This window comes from Aptenodytes patagonicus, chromosome 2 (assembly GCF_965638725.1).
Source record: "Aptenodytes patagonicus chromosome 2, bAptPat1.pri.cur, whole genome shotgun sequence".
Classification (NCBI taxonomy): Eukaryota; Metazoa; Chordata; class Aves; order Sphenisciformes; family Spheniscidae; genus Aptenodytes; species Aptenodytes patagonicus.
The window spans coordinates 15739375-15763012 of record NC_134950.1 but is presented as its reverse complement, the minus strand read 5'-3'; the positions used below and the strand labels follow the sequence as shown (position 1 = coordinate 15763012).

General features: G+C 43.5%; 2 protein-coding genes across 3 annotated transcripts in view; one reads left to right on the top strand and one right to left on the bottom strand.

Annotated features, from left to right (window-relative positions):
* EIF3H (eukaryotic translation initiation factor 3 subunit H) overlaps nt 1-3777 on the bottom strand; it is a 91439-nt gene extending 87662 nt beyond the window's left edge. The window contains exon 1 of the mRNA XM_076329208.1: nt 3636-3777. Within this exon, the coding sequence (XP_076185323.1) occupies nt 3636-3755 (120 nt within the window). The 5' untranslated portion in view covers nt 3756-3777. The remainder of the gene's footprint in view (nt 1-3635) is intronic.
* Nucleotides 3778-16867: 13090 nt separating this feature from the next.
* On the top strand, nt 16868-21051 carry UTP23 (UTP23 small subunit processome component). Of its 2 annotated transcripts, none has more exons than XM_076329206.1 (3): nt 16868-17090; nt 19113-19287; nt 20195-21051. In XM_076329206.1, the coding sequence occupies exons 1-3, from the start codon at nt 16903-16905 to the stop codon at nt 20579-20581; spliced, it is 750 nt and encodes a 249-aa protein (XP_076185321.1). In that variant the 5' UTR covers nt 16868-16902; the 3' UTR covers nt 20582-21051. The 2 variants fall into 2 exon arrangements, with proteins under 2 accessions (XP_076185321.1, XP_076185322.1); XM_076329207.1 differs by lacking the exon at nt 16868-17090 and adding an exon at nt 17412-17868.
* The last annotated feature ends 2587 nt before the right edge of the window (nt 21052-23638 follow it).

Genomic DNA, 23638 nt, shown 5'->3' with positions numbered 1-23638 from the left:
AGGAATTCTTACATCTTATCTGAAAGAAAAAGCACATTATAAATGTGAGTTTCCGGAGGGTTATTTTTTACCCTGCGGTTTCTAATTTCTTAGAAAGACTAGATCACCTACATTAGAAACTGCTTTCACTATAGGTTTATTCATTAAGCACATAATTTTTCTGACACACTGCTATATCAACAAAAGCTCAACGTAAAAACGCATGGGATACTTTGTTTGCTGAACCAACACAAGTTGAATCAGCACAAGCACTTTTTGATGGCATAATCCAGTGACATGTTAGGACTTTCCATAATATGCAACTAAAATCATGTTATCCCTTGCAGTTGTACAAATTCTTATATAGACTACACATCCCTACTCATTAGGGATGAGTTAAATACAGTGATCTGTAGAACAAGCATAGGCTGCCACTACTACTCTTTATTACTAAATAAACCCAAAGCAGATCACAATATTGTCTTAAAAGGAGTAACAGAAATCTCGTATTTCTATTCATCACATAGTCTAAACTGCAACGCCCATGCAATTCAATAATTCAGAAGATGACCAGTTCCAAGAGAGCACCTCAAAGATGCCTTGTTTAACAACCTCCTCAACATCAATGGCTCCGAACCCACATGCAATCAGTGCCTTTTTCTGTGTTGTAAAAGCAACTGGATAGAATCAATTTTCTTTGATATTGCGGTCATTCCTTGTATTCCTGAGCTGGATGAAGGATACCACCCACTTTTGCTTATCGTGCCTTACAAAAGACATTCCTAATTCGAAACTGCCAATATAACTGTATACATAGATAATTTTTGTCTGCTACAGATCTCTCAAAAATGAATCAGAAAACAAAACCACATTCAAGCTAACAAAAATAGAATAAAATACTTGGAATCTCATCATCATGCTCATACAGTAGCTAGCCATATGTATTATTTGATGACTGAGACCTTAATTATCTAGCAGAAAAGCTGACAGAAAGAGGTACAGACTTGTATTTTTCCCCTCCTTTCTGTCAAACTGTGAAGACTGGAAATCTACGTTCACATTTAATTTCAGAAGCATTTTATAAACCAGCATTCAGGTACTTCAATCAAGTTATCAAGTGTCTACAATGTGACACAGCTCTCCCTCAATCTTCCCAAATTTTGGTGCTATTATTTTTGCAGAATACTCTAATAGTACTAACATTTTAAAAAGTTATGTGAATTTAGCCTATCTTATTAGTTAGGGTTTCATTGTTAGCTTTTACTCCTGCCATGGCAGTGCTTTTTAATTTACTATTGTGTTACCTGAAACAAAGGTACTTTGTGTTACTTCATCTAAATCCAAATTACGCCATTATGTAATAAAATAAGGAATTAATCAGATTAAAATAAGAGAGAAGTTAACTACAGAATGCTCTACTTGTACCAAATTTAAAAGGAGGCCAGAAAAGTAGGTATTGCTGCATCATTATGTATTGTGTTTTAAGGTAACATACTGACAATTTAGAACTCCTCTTCATTACTAGTATCATTTTCTTTTACTTTACTGTTCCTCTGAAATAACAAGCTTTCTAAAAGTACTTTCGCATTCTCACATATACAGAAGACTGATGCATCTTCTATTTTGCATACACAGATCCAAAAGCAACCTACATAGCACACCTTTGCTCTCAAAGCAGTCCCATTTGAAAGGATTACTTATGCCACTGCCAAGAGATAAGCCACCAGTGCAGAGAAAAAGATCGCTAACTTCCCTGATGCCCACCAGAATTCGTCCCGAGTTTTGGTACATAATCACCCTGGTCATCATCAAGTTGACTGATGAAGTCTTGTTACTTTGTGAGAGCACAGATGAGACGTTTAAATCAGTAAGGTATTAGAAACGTTCTTCCAGAATTTCAGTAAGACATTCTGAGGGCTTGCAATGGGAGCCACTTTGTTAACAAAACAAGCAAATTTATGCCAACACTTCTCTTCACCTCAGGTGTCAAGGGAAGTTTGTGAACCACACTGTTAGTGTCCTCAGAACGCTTTGTGTAAGATCCACTGGGAGAGATCTTCAGCAGGTAGAAAGGTGAAAGCTTTCCACTGTTTTCAGTAAGTTACCTTCCTCCGTACAGACTCTTTGCAAGAGGCACCACTGTGCTGTACCAGAAGAATACACAAGGAAAAAAAAAAAACAAACCATAAAGCAAAAAGCATTCACGGGTATTTGTTGGACTGTCAGAAGCAGACCATCAGGGCCACTCACAGTCGATTTGAGCGAACAGTAGTTCACAAAGCAGATTACACACCTGATAGAGAACAGTTTTGAAACATCTGTTCTCTTTATTTCATTAAAGCAGGAACAAAAGAAATCAAATTTAACAGTTGTTATTAAGTCCAAAACTGATAAAACAGCTTTTACACCCATAGAAATAGAATTAAAGGTGCCAACCTGTATCCTGCTCTTAACTATTCCCTTTTTCACTGTTCCCTCAAATTTGCTAATAAAAAGCCACACACACCCCCCACTGTCCATCTGGCACTAGCCTGCTTGCAACAGCAGCAGTCTGCTGACAGCTGCTACATTTTTAGGGCTATGTCGCACGACTGGTCACTTTTCACCACTCCCTGAAAATGCTATGTGCACCAAAGCCACAGATACGCAAACAGTTGAACAGAATACTGCAGAAATAGTCTAATTAATTCAAATTTCCTCTTTCATAAGAACCACTATACACAAACAAGTTATTCTTCCTCTTCCCAAACATTCACTACACTGTGTAACTCCAGGATAATGACTGGGGACTATCCCTAATAAATGCCAAGCAGGCTTCAAGCTTGCGCCAAAAATTATGATCTTCCTTCTCATTACTGGTAGACTGATTCGCCTTCACGCTTCAGCTGTACAGTGTTCTGGTGACACTTGGGAAAGATAAGTAACAAACAATGCTTCTACCCTTAAGAGTTTAAGTAACTATTTTTTTCCCCACTTTATGTTGTTGTGAGTAATATCAATCGTATAAGACATGAACTGACACAAAAACATCCAGCGGCAAAGCCAAGAACCAACTTCAGTAGACACTCTTCTGCTTAAGGTCTGCAAGGATCGCCTCTATGAGGATGTCTTCATTCTCTCCTAAACCCCTTCAATCCGTCATTTTCTTTTGCTTCTTATTAGTAAAATGCAGTAGATGTTAGCAGTGCTAACAGAGAAGGCAAAAAGCAGAACGGATGAAGGAAAAAGCCCACCGTGCTCGCCATCTCTTACACCTGTGTAGTTTTCAACACTCTGAGCTATGAAAAGTGGGAGCAGAAAACCCGGGCACCAGGGCAGCGGAGCTGAAGGAGGAAAGGGAATATTCAAAAGCAATTAATTCCTGCCCTGTCCCGGCCTTCGCTTACGCGAGGGAGGGAGTCGCTCCCCTCCCCAGGGATGAGCACACGGGGAGCCTGGCCGCGGGTTAGGAAGCTCGGGAGGAGAACGAAACCGCTCCTGCCCCTCGGGGCGCCACGGCGACCCCGACCCCGGGACGGACACTGTCCCTCGGCTGCGGCACCGCCCCACAGACGGGACCGGGACCGGGACCAGCCCCAGCCCCGCCGGCGGCTCCACGCGGCCGCAGCCGCCCCGCTCGCCCCTCCGCCAGCGGCGGCCCCGGCCCCTCCGCTCACCAGCCCGTCGATCTGCACTTGCTTGACGGCCGAGTCGCCCGTGGCGGCGGCCTTGCCTTTGCCTTTCGAGGCGCCGAAGCCGCTGCCGGCAGCCCCGGAGCCTTCCTTGCGCGACGCCATCTTTCCCCTCGCACCGGCCGGAAAGAGAAAAACGAAACACCGGAAGCGACGGCGAGGCCGCGGCGGCGCGCAGGGAAACGGCTCCGGGGGGAAACTCGACGGGAGGGAGGCGCATGCGCGGTGCCGCCGCGGGGGGCGCTGGCGGCGGTGGCGGTGCGGTGGCGGCGCGCCCTCGCGGCCGCGGGCGCTCTCCGGGCGGGGCGGGGCGGCCCGGGGCGGCCCTCGCTCGGCCTCGCCAGCCGGCCGGCGGTCCCCGGCGCACCTGGAGCAGGAGGAACCTTGTGCCTTGTGCGAGGCGCCTGTGGCCATCGCAACTCACCCGGGCTGGGGGGTGGGGGGCCGCGGAGGCCACCCTGGCCGCATGCCGGCTGGCGCCTGGCACACCGTTTCTGACAACCTGGGAACCTCCGGCTGTGCGTTTCCACGGCTCCCTTGGGCGATCTGATGCTAACGGTCACGTAAAGTTACGGCTACGCCGGTGGGCCAGCCGTGGCGCAGCCAGTGGGCTCTCCAGCAGGGCCGAGGGAGGCTCTGCTCACGGGGAGCATCTGCACCTAATAAACCAGCTTGGGATTGAGGGAGAAGCACTTCCAAGAGAGAATAGGTTTGAAAGCTTTGGATTTTAGCTTTAAAAAAGCGGACCGCTATGGACTCGTGTGAGTATCTGTCTTGAGCGTGAATAACGAGTCACCGGTGCACTGCGAGGGGATACAAAACCTTAGCATTAGATACAGGCAAAACCCTGAACTATCAACTACTCGTGTTCTCGGGAAAGGGTTTAAGTGTTGTATTAAAAGTTAACTTGATTTTGCTTTGCTGCTTTTTTTTTTAAGTATTTCAAATCTTACACGTTCTTGTGAAAAATGAAATGGGCTGTGAAAGGTAGACGCACCAAACACCCCAGAGCTGTTCAGAGACTATGCCAAATACGTGACCTCATAAAAATTCACCATGAACCTTTTCAACAATGTAGTTGACACTAATTTCTAACTGGGGGAGGGGAACATATTTACCAACACCAACAGGAAGATGTTTCTGCATTTTCCAGCAGACACAGACCCAGCATTTGCCCGTTCCTATAAAATGGCCTTAAGATCACAAGAATTTTCCCTACCAGCTGCTTGCATCAGGGCTGGAACAAATTCAAGCAAAGAATCTAGTATAATCATCATCCCCACCAGGCAAACCTAAATGCCACCGATACCACTGACCAGATCTGCATTGACTCTACCAAGAAACCTAGATATCCAGCTGAGCTAAGAACGCCTTGTGACAGATGTCTAAAGTTAGGTGTGATGAATCCCTCTTTAGATTTCCCTTTGGGAAGAATCTGTTAAATGGGGATTAAGGGTGAAGGGTAGAATTGCAGCACCACTGAGGTCAAGTGTGCCTTGTGCCCCAAAGAGACTGAAGTGTCCATGTGCAGTGGGATTAGGGCATCATTCTAAAAAAAAGGTTTGTAGAGAGGGCTGATGCAATAACGACCCAGAGTTTCAAGGCAGTATGCTGTGGCCAATGAGCTCAACCATCACGTAGGTGTTGCAAATTTGAGCCCTACCCGCCACAAGTTACCATGACTGAACATTGCACTGCCACTGGCATTGCCTTTTGAAGTTTTTCTAGAGAACAAAGTTGGTTGATTCAATATTAATATTTCACTTTGCTGTTATACACACATGCATATCCAGTTCTAATTTACAAATATGATCAAATAGCTTTAATTAAAGAAAACTAAGGTTAGGAAACAATATTATGGTAATATAGTGGTTTTCAACTCCAGTCCATGGACTGCTGGAGATCTGTGGGCTACTTCAAAGATGCTGGTGAAAGGTATTTAAGTAGAAAAAAACATGCCTTCTGTCAGTAAATGCACAGTGCTTTACCACTGGCAAATTCTTAGGGATCTGAAAAGGAATGAAAACTCCTGGGATAAGACAAGTGTGATATATTATTCCTGCCTATCGGTTTTTGAACAGAAACCCAATGTAATTTAAAAAGAAAAAAAAAAAACAACAAACTCCAAACCAACAAGTAGCTACAGCACAGAACATCAGCATGTTCAAAGAGGTTGCTGTGGGCACCCAAAATAGCCCTATTCGAGGGACTGGCACAGGGCTAACATTACTTAATGCACTGCCAGAATAATTCAGTCAATTTGGTTAATTATGAAAAATGAAACACAAATATCAACTGTCTACTTTACAGAACTCAGCAGATCACTGGAGGCAAGAGGCCATAGAAAATTTCACCATTGAAAATACTGAATTCTTGAAAAGGATGCCATGAAAAGGATGTCAGACTGAAAAAATTTAGTAACATTGCCCAAGCTACTCAGGAAAACCACAAAACAGAAGACTTCCATCACAAAATATTTTAGAAAATTCAAGTAGTGCACAAAATCCATTAATCATTTTTAAATGATACTCTAAATCAAAAGACAGCTGGAACCAAACATAACCGTTTTATTCCCCAGTCCTGCTTAAGTAAAAACCTTGGTAGAATTCAGAGGTGTCATTTATCTCTACAGCACTGCTGCACCGTACCAATGCCATGAGCAGAACTAGTGTTGCTAAATAGAAATTATCTGATTAAGGGTTCAAAGATGTAATCCCTTCCAAATTGTCAGACTGACTTTACCTTAAGGGCTAAACCAACTTGAATTACATTTGTGTACGCTGCAGGCTAAGACCATGCACATGAGTAGTTACCAGAGATCGGCTAACCTGCAATGACTTGTTACCACTTGGTAAATAGGTCGTGTCTCAGTTTTGTGTTTTTCCTCCCTACCCTTTCAGCAATTCCAAATATTTCTAAGCATAATGAACACCTTAATTTCATTATCACAAAGGATAGAGGAATAGGGAAGAATCACTTAGGATACACATACAGCAGTCTGTACTTGTACTGAGACACAACAGCACCCCAAATACAAAGTTGCACTAATAACTACAATTGCCTAAACCAACATTAATTACCTACAAAAAGAAATTGCTTCCAGTAAAATAATCTCCAAAACTTGGTGGATTCACCTAACACAGACCTAAAATTACCTTGTAATATCTTGCACCCTTACAGAAGTTTCAAGTTCAGAAAAGCTCGGTTTTCTCGAAGAGATGAGGTATTCAGGCTTAAACCTTCAAACATCAAGAAACACAGGCACTTGGCATGAATATATCGCTGACCTTTTTCAGTGTGCCGTTACATGTAACGTACATACTCTGCCTTAGCAGGCAGGTGCATTGCTTAAAAATGAAGTATCAAACATCTTCGTAAAGTAAGGCTTGTATTTGGGAGAACTGTAGTGAATATAAGGCTGTACTTAATCCCTACATTCAAGTACAAAGCTTATTCCGTGTAACTCTACACACGGCGTGGTCTCTTTGCCCCTTTTGAAGTCCCTTTCTTATTCACAGCACGCCTTTTGATAGTAGCCTCTCACTTACATACCACTTTCATATCCCATAGGGAGAGTGAAAATCCTTATGACGAGAAGGTTCCTCTGTGTCAGTGGTATCTGTGGTGGGTTGACCCCGGCCAACAGCCAAACACCCACCCAGCCTTTTGCTCACTCCCCTCTCCCACAGGGTGGGGAGAAAACAGAAGGAAGGCAAGAAGACTTGTGAATCGAGTTTCAGAAACCATGGGACAGACGAGTTCTCTTAAATGCCCATTCTTTTCTTTCCTTTGTTTCCAGAAAAAGAAAGGGGGTCGGAAGAAGATGTAACAGGGACCCTCAGGTCTCTCCAGTAGCTGCAGTTTTGCCAAGTGCATGCTTGTATAGTTATATATAATCGTATAACTACAGTTATATTCAGTAGCGCTGTGTGCCATATGCTGGCAATTCCAAATACCGACTACACCTTCAGGAAGCAGCATTGTGTATAAATCCTGTGTAATTCAGGGTTTTCAGCCATTTGTGTTCTGCTGACCACAGCATTTTAAGTCTAAAGGAAATTAAATATCCCCTGACTTACCAACTCCATGTTAAAAAGGTTCTCCCTGATAAATAAGGTAGCACGCTACACCCACTTTGTTCCGGTATCACTGATCACTTCACCAGATGCAAGTCACTGAAGTCAGGCCCTTTGTATACTTAGGTCTACAGCATGTACAGGATTCTGTTTCACTGATAAATAATAATCTTTAGTGTCAGATATTCCAGGGCTTACTACTTTACAGAGGAGCTCAATGTGAAAATTTAAGATCAGACTAGATAACTGCATGTGCATTTTGTGCCAAAGAATTTTGAAGTACTAGTATTTGTCATGAGGCTAATTGTGATTTTAGAAGTTATTGGTGCCAATACTGAAGTCCATTCCACAATTTTTTCTAATTTTCTTCAAGAGAATCAAAGTGAAGAAATTGGTTTTATTGGATTTTTTATTTGAAATAGGAAATGGAAAGTAATAAGGGTGCAGGAGTGATAAAAAAATGGTAAAGGTGAGAGCTGCAACAGCATAGAAACCCCCAGGGACAAACATCAAATGCAATAAAGGAACTACAGGACCAGAATGTGAGCTTTGAAAATTCAATTTCTTTTCTGTAAGAATGGAGGTTTCAAAGGCCGTGCATGGTTTCAGCCATGCTCTTAGACAAGCAACCTTTTAGCATTTACTTGACTAAATGTAAAAGCATTATATTAAAAAAAAAGGAGCAGCTATCCTGGACAGTAGCAGAATAAGGTATTTCTGCACATGAAGGAAATATTTAAAAATATAAGCTCTTCTCTTGGGAAAGGTTGTTTTTTTTTTCACTGGTCAACTTTTTCTCTGCTTTTTTCAATAACTGTTTTCCAATAAATGTTTTCAGTTACCTTCTATTCTTATCCACTCCTTTTATGTTCCAGGTGTTAATAGCTATTTTTTATTATTAACGGATCATTCAGTATAGCACCTCAAAACCTTTAGCATACAACTAACAGGAAGAAAGAAAATGTCATAGGAATTAACAATGAAATTACCTAATTGAAAACGCAGTTGATGAAAAAGACTGAGACATTTTAAGTGCTAATTTTGGCCTGTAAAACAAAGAAGTTATTTGCACAAAGTTATTGTACGTTTCTAAGCAGAGCCAGACTCTTGCTATAGTATCAAGTTAGAAAATTATGTAAGCATAGAGAGTATATACCATTTTATCACCACAATGTAAAGATTCCACTTCTCTGTTCCCATTTAACTGATTTCTCCCTGAAATCAATGAAAGGGTGAAAAGACACGTATAGTATCTCAGGCAACTGAACTGAATTCTCTTGCACAAATCAGAATTTTTGGCCATAAAGTTAATTTCTTGTCTGAGAGAGGCTTCCCACGTAATTTCTCTTTTGATGTCAATTTGTTCTGCCTTATCTTCATAACCAACTGATGTACCTTCTGATTCTTGATGAGACGCAAGCTATCACATGCCGAAGATAACAACATGCCGAAGATAACAACCTTCTCTAAGAGAACAAGAAATGAGGAAACAAATGGAAGTAAGCACACCATACTAAAAATCCAGAATGTTTTATGTCTTCCAGCTTCCTGTAATTTCCAAACCGTGTAGTTGTTTAAAAGAACTAAAATGGACCTGATATATTTACTGTCTATCAGAAATACTAAATGGGGGAGAGGGATGTTCTGCTCAAAATGAAGCAATGGATAGTTTCATAGGCACAACAGGAGACAAGATGTAAAGCATCACTCCATTCTTCCCCTCTGTCTACCTAGCACATCAGCTATCACATAATCAGTGTTTGGCAAGATATTTTCCTGTCTGGAGAACAAGTCTTATGAGGAGCGGCTGAGGGAACTGGGGTTGTTTAGCCTGGAGAAAAGGAGGCTGAGGGGAGACCTCATCGCTCTCTACAACTCCCTGAAAGGAGGTTGTAGCGAGGTGGGTGTTGGTCTCTTCTCCCAAGTAACAAGCGATAGGACGAGAGGAAATGGCCTCAAGTTGCACCAGGGGAGGTTTAGATTGGACGTGAGGAAAAATGTCTTTACTGAAAGAGTGGTTAAACATTGGAACAGGCTGCCCAGGGAAGTGGTTGAGTCCCCATCCCTGGAGGTATTTAAAAGACGAGTAGATGAGACACTTAGGGACATGGTTTAGTGGGCATGGTGGTGTTGGGTTGACGGTTGGACTCGATGATCTTAGAGGTCTTTTCCAACCTCAATGATTCTATGATTCTGTGATTCTGCATTCTTCCCGCTCCCCATATTGAAGTTACAATTCCAGTCCTGGGTACTCCATGAAGACTTCCTATTTTTCTAGATTATGGCAGTTTTACATCACTCTTAAGTGCTTCTACAAGCTCTGCGAGTACAGAGGGAGCAGTACTGCAGCATGTCACATGTGGCGCAGAATGGCAACTAACTAGTGCAGATCGACGAACACTGCAGGGAAGAAAGGGTGCTCTCAGAGGGTGCCCTTGTGTGTCCTTACGGCAGCATGAAACCCGTTGTTTAACATGTACATCTTAGAGGGCTGCATCAACCAAAAATGCTGCATAAACTACATGATGTGTATCAGTGAAGTGTGTCTACTCAGACAAAAGATTTAGTTAAATTAGATAAGATCTGATTTTGTTCATCATTCATGTGAATTTAGCTCAAGGTTGAAAAAGAGAAGAAAGCTGGTACAACATTTGAGAAGCTGACAAGAATCCCACTGATTATCTTCAGCCCTATAATTTCTTTCAGCTCTAGTAACAAAGCTAAAGTTACCTGCAAATTCTTTGTTCTCCAGAGCATTCTCAAAGCATTTGCTACTATAAGCAGTCACTTAAAAGCCTGTATAGATATCCGTTGTATTCTATTTCTTACCCATGGAAGCCACCAGTATGTAGTGAAACTAAATATCCTAACCTCTACATTAAATGTGTGCTTCCTATGATATACAATTTAAAAGACAGTTAACATGGGACATACTGTGATGAGCAGTTATAATACTTAAACCTGAAGTAATTTTCTAACTAAGGAGTCTGGTAACAGTAGAGCCAGAAAAGTGCAGAAAGCTTTACCATATACAAAATTCTCCTCTGCCGAGTTCGTACCAATCCATAAAGAAAAAACAGGGTTTGTCACAGCCACGTTTATTATAAATCCAGATGCTGCACTCCCATGAGATAACAGAAAAATAGGTATTCTAAAAGGTGAATGTACATGATGAAGGCTAAAATTCAAAAGCTCAAAACCAGCCCCAAGGCAATGAAAGGAGGAGCCAGCAATGAATGATAAACATCCTGACTGTGCTGGTTTTGGCTGGGATAGCGTTAATTTTCTTCACAGTAGCTAGTACGGGGCTGTTTTGGATTTGTGCTGGAAACAGTGTTGATAACACAGGGATGTTTTCGTTACTGCTGAGCAGTGCTGACACAGAGTCAAGGCCTTTTCTGCTTCTCACACCACCCCACCAGCGAGTGCTGGGGGTGCACAAGAAGCTGGGAGGGGACACAGCCGGGACAGCTGACCCCAACTGACCAAAGGGATATTCCACACCATATCACGTCATGCTCAGCATATAAAGCTGGGGGAAGAAGAAGGAAGGGGGGGACGTTTGGAGTGATGGCGTTTGTCTTCCCAAGTAACCATTACACGTGATGGAGCCCTGCTTTCCTGGAGATGGCTGAACACCTGCCTGCCGATGGGAAGTGGTGGATGAATTCCTTGTTCTGCTTTGCTTGCGTGTGTGGCTTTTGCTTTACCTATTAAACTGTCTTTATCTCAACCCACGAGTTTTCTCACTTTTACTCTTCTGATTCTGTCCCCATCCCACCAGGGGGGAGTAAGCGAGCGGCTGTGTGGGGCTTAGTTGCCGACTGGGGTTAAACCTCAACACTGACAAATACAATTTAGCATATTAAATGCTGCTGAACCTTATTCTGTGGCCTATACATAGAATCATAGATTCATGGAACAGTTTGGGTTGGAAGGGACCTCTAAAGGTCATCTAGTCCAACCCCCCTGCCGTGGGCAGGGACATCTTCAACTACATCAGCTTGCTCAGAGCCCCATCCAACCTGACCTTGAAGGTTCCCAGGGATGGGGCATCCACCACCTCTCTGGGCAACCTGTGCCAGTGTTTCACCACCCTCAACGTAAAAAAATTCCTTCCTTATATCTAGTCTAAATCTACCCCCCTTTAGTTTAAGGCCATTCCCCCTTGTCCTGTCACAACAGGCCCTGCTAAAAAGTTTGCCGCCATCTTTTTTAGAAGCCCCCTTGAAGTACTGATAGGCTGCAATAAGGTCTCCCCAAAGCCGCCTCTTCTCTAGGCTGAACAACCCCAACTCTCTCAGCCTTTCTTCATAGGAGAGCTGTTCCATCCCCCTGATTATTTTTGTGGCCCTCTTCTGGACCCGCTCCAACAGGTCCGTGTCTTTCTTACGCTGAGGGCTCCAGAGCTGGACGCAGTACTCCCGGTGGGGTCTCACCAGAGCAGAGCAGAGGGGCAGAATCACCTCCCTCCACCTGCTGGCCACGCTTCTTTGGATGCAGCCCAGGATACGCTTGGCCTTCTGGGCTGCGAGCGCACATTGCTGGCTCATGTCCAGCTTTTCATCCACCAGTACCCCCAAGTCCTTCTCGGCAGGGCTGCTCTCAATCCCTTCATCCCCCAGCCTGTATTGATACCGGGGGTTGCCCCGACCCAGGTGCAGGACCTTGCACTTGGCCTTGTTATACCTCATGAGGTTCATGAGGTTCACATAGCTCAGAAAAATTCTAAACTACACTTAGGAAAGCATTTTCAGACACACCCCAATAATGTTTTACTGTCCTGTGTTTATTTATTCCAGTTTTGTTTCCAAATCTTGTAATTGAAAACCCTACCCTTTTCTTTTTTGTAAATTAGTTCATTTTTTATATTTAAGCATGTCTGGTGCTAAGACTTACTACAGATAACCACAGAGCACAAGATTTGCCCAAAAGCAACACATTCAGATTAAAAAGGTCTGACACAGGACAAGTTTGGGAGAATCAGGAGCTGAGATCTTTTTCTCGCCAAGCTACAAGCATTTGCCAAGTGCCAGCTATTAAGGAAAATCTTTATTAGGCTGACATCAAAGCTGTTTTGATAAAGAACAGCTTTCGCTTCAAGTAATCCACGTCACAGCATTTTTATGTTATTTAATTCTACTGCTGCTTTACCCAGCATCTCAAAACCAGCTGAACTCATAGACGCCAAGAGATGATGTTCTCTGCAAAGAGCTAATACTCTGCTGAACCAAGTTTTATGTGCAGTGCAACAGGTGGAGCCAGGTTTCCTATGACGCCTATCATTGCTCAGATTTGATAAGTTCAGTATGAACTTGCTTTGAATATATAGAAGGTCTCCCTCAGTGTGACACGTTATTTTCATAAATACTGTGTATTTACCCACAAGGTATTAATATTATTGATAAAATCACAGGAACTCTTACCTCAGAACTGTACCCTAGACCAGTATCCTGTCCAGCAGTGATCAAGAACTTGTGTTTTAGAAAAAGTTTCTCATTTCAAATTCTGTTTCCTGTCTTTAGAAAAACAAACCATGTTAACAAAGGTAGTGCTTCAACACCTTCCACTCTCCTCCTCAGGTTCACTTTGTTGTGGTTTAACCTCAGCCGGCAAGTGAGCACCACACAACCGCTCGCTCACTCCCCCAGCCCCGGTGGGATGGGGGAGAGAATCGTAAGAGTAAAAGTGAGAAAACTCATGGGTTGAGATAAAGACAGTTTAATAATGGGAATAAAATAAAATAATAATAAATAATAAAAAAAGAATATACAAAGCAAGTGATGCACAATGCAACTGCTCACCACCCGCCAACCGATACCCAGCCAGTCCCCGAGCAGCGGCCCCCCCGGCCAGCTTTCCCCCAGTTTATGTACTGAGCATGACGTCACATGGTATGGAATGTCCCTTTGGCCAGTTTGGGTCAGCTGTCCTGGCTGTGCCCCCTCCCAGCTTCTTGTGCACCTCCAGCCTTCTCAGTCGGTAGAGCATGGGAAGCTGAAAAGTCCTTGGCTAGTGTAAGCATTACCTAGCAACAACTAAAACATCGGTGCGTTATCAACATTATTCTCCTCCTAAATCCAAAACACAGCGCTGTACCAGCTACCGGGAAGAAAATTAACTCTACCCCAGCCGAAACCAGGACACACTAACAGAATGATACTGCCGGTAGGCAATCTACTGGTACTGCAAGTGATTTGTTAGTTCTTCGATGAAATGGTCACTTCAAAAAAAACCCTCAAAGTCTTTTAGTGGTGCAGCCAGGTAACTGATGAAACTTCTCAATTAAAAATATAATAGCAAGTAATTTCAAAAAGTTATCTTCCTCTGAGCTTTATGACAAGCTTTGCTGTGCTACAGATAGTTTCTGTAAGAGTATGTGGAATGTGAGAGCATTTGGTTCATTAAGTCATCTGGTTAAGGATTATTCAGTATAACAGAAGTAAGAAATAAGAAGGAAAGTGATATATTAAACACACACAGACACACAAAAATTGCCGAATGAGCAGGTGGTAGCCAAGACAACAGTGAAGAGCAGAACTCTTCAGGCCATTAAAGGAGCTACCGAGGAAGCCACCCTGAAGACAATCAACCTGAGCTTTGTCACTGGTAAGATGGGGAAACATGATTATCATGAGTTTTACAACATACTTGAGAGGGTGTATGGGACCGTGCAAAACTTTTTATGGGATATCAGCAGGGGCTTGTGGGATTATGCAAAACTTGCTATGGGATGTTCACAGAACTGGCCAAAGGCAGGGAAAGGAAGGATCAGGGTGGATCCAGGGGGACATGTAGGAAGATGCGGAGGAGGGGGGCTCACATGTGAGCAGGCAGCGGTCCACTTCACTGTCTGTACTTACATTATATATGTTCTCTGTGTGTGTGTGCGTGCGTGCATACACTCGCCCGGGATACATGTGAGCCTAAGACCCCTCCCAGGTCCAAAGAGTGTACATGGGTGGGCTTCAGCAGCCAGGAGCAGCAACCCCCCCGGTCCCAGAGACCACTGGATTCAGCAGTCTCCGTAAGATCCTTAGGCTTAATTTGAAAAAATCCACTCTACACATTGCTCATGGGAATAGTAAAATAATTGAACTTAAAAGGAAAATGGTGAATATTATATGTAAAATACTGTCAAAACATCAAAGAAAATGTTGAAAAAATTCTACTTCTCTGCACTGCTATAGTATTCTTACAGACATTACTTTTAACATTTAAAATCTATTAAAAAGAAACTTTAAAAGAATTGCATAGAAGTGAAATACAATTTACAGAATGGTACTGCAAGTAGCTTATCATACAATTAATGCTATCTTCTGCACAATGAAGGAGAAATCTGTGCTGTTGTTTTGCCTGCTAGCCAGCCTTCTGAACATATTTTACCATACCAATTGCATTACAACTTATCTGTGATGACACTATTTACCAAATAACAGTGAAGGAGTATCTCATCACAATGGTATTTAACGCCCTACTCGGGATTATATCTTACTTTGCATTTAGTTCAAAATGGTGACTAGTTCAAGCTCTCATTTACTTGTTTGTCCTTTTTATCTCCATTCTGCAATAGCAATTGCAGATTCCACATTCTAGCTGACAGTTCCACTGCGAGACGTGCTGGCAAAGTGTTCTTATGAAGGAATAACTGCCTGTCTTTGGGCAGTTTATTTTGAAAAAGAAAAAAATCATCTAATAAGGTTTTACTTTGGAGTCTTGCTGAGTGTTTTTGTCTAATTTTTTTAATAATTAAACTATGAAGTTAGATAGAGTAACTGAGACACCACGCCACTATGGGAATACGTCAGCCACAGGACTGAAGTTTAATAAAGACCAATGAATTCAACTTACCACTTAGCTCATAGAATAAGGCATGTATCCTTGTATGTCCATGATACTCATGAGCACGCGCAACTGTGCCCTGAAGACAGCTGGAAAGAAGGATTTAATGACAGAAAAATACTGTCAACAGCACAGTCATATCCCATGGAAAATACTCCTAATCACGTGTTCTTCCCACTTTTCATCCTGTAGCCACTTTAAAATATCTTCCCGTTTAAACATTTCAATTTCTAGAATAGTAATCAAATGCATTATTATTCAGTTTCTCTTAACACTGACTCACCTGCTTGGAAGCAGATGTTTCCCGTGTCTATTTGGTAGCAAAAACACCAGTATGACAGGTGGGTATTTGCTTAAATGACCTTAGAGCAGTCTGACTGATTACAGTGAGCTAACTGCCAGGTAGCTGCAAATTTTGCTTGCAGAAAGATGTCTGCCGTTGTACCTGCACAGTGAGACAGATGTCTCCAATTATCATTTTGATGGTGTTAAGGTATCACATCCCTTTGCCTGCCTAAAATACAGGCATTAAGTTCAGTTTCTTAACTGCCAGATGTCTGGCATGCTCCGGCTTTCTGATGAAGAGGGAGGAGTTTGTGCAATCTAGTTTTCTGAATGACAGCTATTTCCCCAGACTACAGTGAAATTAAATTTTCTATTTGTCATGGAAAAAAAGTCATTAAAATGTAGAATATATGCTTTTCAACTTTAATTAATTTTGAATTTTGTGCATATAGAGCGTAAGTTGATGTACCTAATACAGACAAACAATAAAAGCAGGCAATGAATAAGCCTTAAGGGAAGTGTGCCGACGGATGAGTAACTCCGACGACGAAGTCTCTGGGACAGTAATTGCGATTTAATCATTGTACCGAGTTAGGAAAAAGAACTATCTTGTGTATTTCTGATCCTGGCAAATGGCAGGAGCTAGCACAGCACCACAAAACGCGGGGTAATGAACTAGTTTTCGGGTAATCGGTGTGAAGCACTAGATGAGCCAGCAGGACCCCTCGCAGGCCTCACGCACGGCGGGCAGGCAGCACCGCCACCCTCCCCCGGTCACGCACCGGAGGCACCGCACGGCCCCAGCCGCGGCGCACGCCAGCCTGGCCGACGAGGCACAAGGGAGCCAAGCAGACCGTAACCGCAGGCCTCGCCAAGCGGGGGAGGCGGCCGCGCCGGCCGGCTTGGTGCCCAAGCCCCAGACCCCTCGGGCCTCCGGGGGGCGGGGGGCCGCGGCAGGCCCCGCCCCCGCCCCGCTCCGCCGCGGCGGCCGGGCCCGGCGCAGCTTCCGGGGGAGCCGCGGGCCGTTCCGGGCGGGCGGCGGCGGCGCCATGAAGCTGACGCGGCAGAAGCACGCCAAGAAGAACATGGGCTTCTACAAGCACAACTTCCGCTTCCGCGAGCCCTTCCAGGTGCTGCTGGACGGCACCTTCTGCCAGGCCGCGCTCCGCAACAAGATCCAGATCCGGGAGCAGCTGCCCGGGTACCTCGACGGCGCCACGCAGCTCTGCACCACCCGGTAGGCCGCGGCGGGGCCCCGCCACCGCAGGGGGCCGCCGGGCAGCCCCCGTGCGCATGCTCCTGAGGGGGGGTGGGGGTGGAGACAACGGTGGGGGCGAGCCGCAGTGCGCATGCCCGGGGGGTCCCGGAGCCGGAGGGCGCGGGCCGCAGTGCGCATGCGGGCGGGGAGGCGGGCGGCGGTGCCCGCGGTCCCTCAGCCTCTCCTCAGCAGCAGCAGCAGCAGCAGCCGCCGCTGCCGCCAGCGGTGGGGTGCGGTGGGGTGGGGGCCGCGGGGCTCTGGGCCCGCGTGGTTATGGGGCCGAGGGCAGTAGCCGTGGTGAGGGGGTATCGCTGTGGGCTGTAGTTAGCTTGCAGGAGGACAGGAGCTTCGTTCAGTACCAGCTGCCTTTCCGAAGATGGCAGAAGCTGTTGAGGGATGAGGTGGGGCGAGGGGTAGCCCCGGCGTGTGAGGGACGTCTGGGTGGTTCTCTTCCCACTCGTCGTCTTGGCGAAGCGAGAACAGCAGAGGCAAGCTCAGAACTCTTGGGCAGGGAGGGAATTACTGCTTGTCTGGAGTTTCAGCCTGCCAGTAAGGGATTGTTTCCAAAGTAGCTGTTCTCAAGGGAGAGCAAGGATGTGCTTGCTAGACAAAGGCGTGGAAGTAAAAGCATGCATACTAAATAGCTAAGCTGCCTTAAGATTGCCTTTGTTTTTACTTGACTTTGTATGTTGCGTATGGTAAATCTCCCTCACTTGGATTTCTGTGATGACAGAATAGCCAGCTGCCCATCATGGAGGCAAGTACTAAAAATATCAGGAAGATGTATACCCGAGGCTACAAAAATTAAACACCGAGCCATCTTGCGAAGCATACAGAACTGGCCCGTACTTCTAAACAGTAGAAAGTATTGAGTCATGACCTTAGCTGTGAAAGGTTCGGGAATCACTTTGATCCAAACTGTATTCCAGTCATGTCTAAATCTCACTTCTTGCTTCCTTCTTTCAGCAGTATCTGTTGGCCTTTTTGACCTGTTTTCACTTAGGACAGTTGAATGGACTTGTTTTCTCTGCTGTCAGAATGCTAAGTTGGTGAGGCAGCACCTCAATGGCATGACCAGAGCTTCCCTGAGGAAACGAGCTGGCTCGCTGTGAGAGTCTTTGCAAAAAGAACAGGCTCAAATCTCCACAAAGACTGTCCTCAAAGGCTAAACTTTCTTCTCTGGACAAAGAAAAATAGTTTTATTTAATATCTTGCAGTTATTTTGGAGATAAATATATACTAAAAAGTTCCAAAGAGGTTTTTGGCATTCTCACTTCTTCTGATTAATCACCATGCTACCATGTCCTTAACCTGTATTTCAAGCCCATACGTTCCTACCACTGTCCACATTTAATAGTGAGACTCAGTGGCCGAAGTAAGTTAGGTTTCATCTCCTGTTCATTTCTGAGTATACAAGCTAGCATCCTCATAGACTGCTAACGCTGTCCTGTGTGAACGTCTGCTCTAACTGCTCCTAAGAGGAGGATTTTAGGTTTGCGTTTTATTGTCTAGTTGGAACATTGTGGAGCCGTAAACTTCCAGATTTTTAATCATATGGACAATCTTTGTTCTTCTTTTGCTTGAGTCGGTTGGATTCTGATAGCAAGTTTGAAGCAGGGTGATGGACCCCAATACCGAGTTTAACTTGCGTGCAGTGATTAATCAGTTTGTGCTAATTCCAGTAATTTTATTTGTTAAGTAGTAGTTCAGATGCTAGGTGATATCCGAACATAAATGTAAGGACTTAGCATTGACACTGATACTAAATCATTTAATATAACTTAATGTTGTTACTGGTTAATCTTGTTTGGAACCGAGGACATCTTGCTGACGTCTTCAGATGGGCTACTGCTTTCAGATTACTGGGTGCCATTTACAAATCATAGAGCCTGAACAACTGGGCATTGCTCATTCCTAATTAACTCACGTCAACCTTTTGCTGTTGTAGAAAGAGTGTAGTTATTTTCTCATTTAGAAATCACTGTTGGTTTTGGTTTTCAGATGTGTTCTAAAAGAACTGGAATCACTGGGAAAAGCACTGTACGGAGCAAAATTAATTGCCCAAAGATTTCAAGTTCGAAACTGTTCTCACCACAAGGATCCTGTGAGTGGTTCGACCTGTTTACTTTCTATGATTGAAGAAGGCAACCCTCATCACTTCTTTATCGCTACACAGGTAAATGCTCATGGGAAACATAACTTCACTTCATCTGAAGTGATCCTTTGATACCTAAGGATGAGGAAACCTACAGAAACCTCGGTTATGAGATTTTTAAATAGCTTGTGGGAATTAATCTCGTAAAGCCTTACTCACTATTACATGTATTTGCTAATTATGAAGTAGAGAATCTTTTGTCTTACTTGAACACCTAGGTATTTTTACCCTAGAAGGATATTGCTTAGTTTAGCAGAAAGGGTAGAAAACATACTGACTACCTACTGACAGGTAAGAAAACAACTGATGAATGTTAATTTGCATATTGCTTATGTGTGCATCCCCTGCCCTGAACCATTTTGCACAGTAGTCTAAAAAGTGAAAATAAGCGTTAAACGACCATATAACTTCAGTTTTAAGAAATTTTGGAGGTTTTAACTAAAGAATAAAGGTAGAATTTGTGTACAAATAAGAAAGGCAGTTTTTTTTCTTAGGTCTGTTATTGGGACTGTATGTGTAAATTATATACACTATATATAAAATGGTTTACAGTAAAATTCTGTATACTTATGTAAGATACAAGGAGTTTAAAATGATGTGTCAAAGAGAAATTATCTTCCTTCTTGTGAAGTGGTGTACTACATACCAATGAACTGGGACTTTTTTCTCAAAAAATGCATGTATGCTTATATATGCATGAAAAAAGGAAACATTAAGAAATTTTCCATCAGAAGTACAGCTAATCAGAAGGAGAGAAATTGAAATTTAAATTGCTCTGAAAGGCACTGCCAGGTATATCTGCTAGATTAAGTTTCTTATCTTTTTCATAATGTGATTTATCTTCATAGTTTTGTATTAAAAGTAGGTGCATTTGAATTGCAAATATCATTTAATCCCAAAATATTGACTAAAGTATTTAATTTTACAGGACCAGGATTTAGCAAACAAAGTGAAAAAGAAGGCTGGCGTTCCTCTCCTCTTTATTATTCAGAACACTATGGTGCTAGACAAACCTTCTCCGAAATCTTTGGCATTTGTTCAAAAGTTGCAGACAAATGAGCTTGTTCCAGAGCACCAAAAACAAAGTATTGAGCAGCTTAAAGAAAAAGAAGGACTAGCGAAGCAAGAAGGTGAAAAGAGAAGGAAACGTAAAAGGGCAGGCGGCCCCAATCCTCTCAGCTGTCTGAAGAAGAAAAAGAAGAAAACACAGGAGGGTCAGGAGCCTTCTGCTGAAAAGAAGAAAAGAAGAAAAAGAAAGCGAAATAGGGTTAAAGCAGAAGCTGTGCAGTCAGTGCGGAAGAATGAAGAAGAATAAACCCAACTTTGTAAACAATGCAGGACTTGAACATTGTTTGAACTCTATATACTAATCTTTCTTTTTCCAATCATGTGAAATCAAGTTGTTCTTATTAAAACTTATTTTTCTGAGGTGGTACTGCTTATTACTGGATCCCAATGTTTGCAGGTTATTGTCCTAATAATTTCTTCTGTTGTTTAGTAATTGGCTTTGTGACAAAATACTTAGGAACTCTCATGTTTCGTTATTCTCTCCAGCATCTTGATTCCTGACAGAGAGTTAACATGATCAGTAGCAATTTTTTAGAACTGCTTCTTGGGTTTCACATGGGTTTTGGTGGGATACTAGACTTCTTTCTAAATCTAGGTTGCTATTCATACTAAAACTAGTTTTGACAGTTGTTCTGTTACAGAATGTGGAGTTGACCTAAAAGAGCATAGCATCTTATTTATCTGTATTGTTTGAATACAAAGGTTAAGTCTTTTGCAAAGCGACTGGATGCCCTCGAGAAGTCTCTTCCAGCCTAAATTACTCTGTAAACTCCATGTGAACTGATACGTCTGCTGTTCGTGACCTTTAAGAAGTTCCTGAAGGGCATGTGATTGTGTTGATATTCCTGACATTATAATGGCATCTCTAGTGTGTCTAGCTTACCTCTAGTTTATTCTTCCCTTCTAAATAGGAAGAATGCAACTTGAAAATGCTGAATCATAGCACTGACTAACACCTAATGCCATCGCAGTATAGCGCAGCTGTGGGGGAGTCCTGAAATACAGCCAGGTGACGGTGATGGGACTTGGACCCCGTTGCACATGTTTCACTGGTCCGTAAGGTTATGAATAGAATAGAACTGCGTTGGGGGAGGGAGCTGCCAAAATTGTTTCAAGTACTTGATTTTCTATAGTAGTTATTTCCTGTACCTTGCATGTTTGGTGGCTTTAGGAGGCAGAAGTGAGCGGCCGAGATGACGTTTTGCAGGGGTATGCAGTAGCGTACGTGCTGTGGCATAGGTGTGCCGTAACAGTGTTTCCAGTCACCTCTTACCAGATTTTTAACTTTTCTCGGTGCATTTCTGCTTAACCGAGATGTAATTTTCTAAAAGGAAAGCTTTCTGTTTCTTCACCTACATGAGTTTGGGCTATGTTTTTTAAACAGTCCTTCAACCTGTGTATCATATGTTTGCAAAGTAGTTCTCCTATGTGCATTATCTGCACAGGTTCTTGAATGTCTGGAGTACGTACACAGCTATAATGTATGATGCTTTCTGTTGGCTTTTCAAATGGTAAGGACGGTTGTTTCATGGAGTTTGAGAAACCAGCTTGCGTGATGGGAGTTGGCCAGTCCTAGCGGAAACTGCAGGGTCGTTCCCTAGAATCTGCAGAGATTTCCTCCAGCCAGCGCGGGAGAGGTACATCGGTGTGCTCTCTGCTTGCAGCACGGTACGCTGCTGCTGTAGCCCCGGGTCGAAGCTGTTCACCGCAACGAAGCCGTTAGGAGTGGAGTGTGCCTTTATTGTTCCATATGAGAGACCACACGCGCCTTGGGAGCTGACCGTGAGAGATGGAAGCAGCAAGGAAGGGTGCTGTACTCGAGGTGAAAGCTTTAATTAAAAATTAAAACCAGTCATGCTCATCGTGGTATTGTTCCTACATATGGTTGCTAATAGTGAGTCCTGAGGAGAAATTTAATCACTCCTAGAAATTCCTTCATGCAGCATATTTGTTTAATGTATATCACCTTTCTCAAGCTGTCCTATTTCCTTCTCCTTCACTTATTTGGGCACAGTGCCACGTTAATGTAGTTTTGCTTCCCATTCCCCCTTAAATATTGTTTGTATTTCTTCCCCCTCCCCAAACCCGCCTGCAGAAAGCACTGCTGTAAGTCAAGCTTGGAGCAGACAGCAGAGATGGCTCATCTTCAAAATCTCATTCTGAGTCAAAAGCTTATTAAAATCCAGTAACTTTACTATAAATATTGTTTTTAAAAATTGAGGAGAAAACACACCGTAATTATTTACAATAGTCCCTTTCAGTGCAGTTGAAACACAAAGCTTAAATATACCTTTTTTGAAGACTACAGACAGACAAAAACATAAGTACTGCAAAAAAGAGTACTTTAACAGTCCTCTAGTGACTCCCACCTTAAGGAATTTAAAACAATATTTATCTGTGTTTCCTTAGTATTTTGCGAACACAGACTGAGTCATGGTGTTGCCATTGGGAAGAACTGGAATGAAAAGGGAGTGAGCTCTTAAGAGAAAAGCTGTGAAATTTGCAGCTCTCCTCCAGTGAGGTAAATAACTTGCCTTTCAGTTTTGGAAGAGAGCTCCTGCCCAGGCAACAAGCAGAGGCAATCAGACCATGTGTTGTTACCGTTTTGAAGCTGGGAAAAAAAACCCACCCTAGTTTCCAAGTAAAACAAGTCCGCCAGGCCAAAGCTGACAGGCTGTATTTATATCATCAAGTCAGTAACGCTGAGAGCAGCCTGTAACGCTGAGCCCAGCTGGCATGGACGGGCTCTGTCCAGGCTGGGCTCTTGTAGCGCACACCGGTGTGGCTGCCTGCAAATGGCCCCGTGCGGGTGCTCTCTGGCTGTGCTGCCTCTGCCTGCCAGGTTTTGGTGGAGGTTTAGCTGGCCCAGGCTAGAAACGGTGCCGGGGTCCCTCTAATAATTCAGCAACGTGAGTCACTGGGAGCATCCCTAGGCGTTGTGTAAAACACCGCCGTGGAAGTACCTGTAGAGCTAACTCTGCTGCTGTAGGAGTTCAGCTCCGCGTTCTGCCCAAAGCCACGGTGGCCAGTCCCAATCCCTTATTTATCAATAAATGGTCTGGAGATCTGGGCAGATCTCTAGTACAGACAGGGTCCCCAGTGTGACTTTTCTAATAAAGTTTAGGATCGTTTTGCTGTAGCGTGTCGGAGGGACTGGTTTTGTTTTTGAAACTACAGAAAGCCAGAGGTAAATTGAAAGGAGCTTGAGCGAAAGCTTCTTTGGGGCTATTGATTTCCTCTTTTCTCAGACAGGATAAATATATATCCTGAATCCTATGCAGTACCTCACTAAATCTTTCTTTAA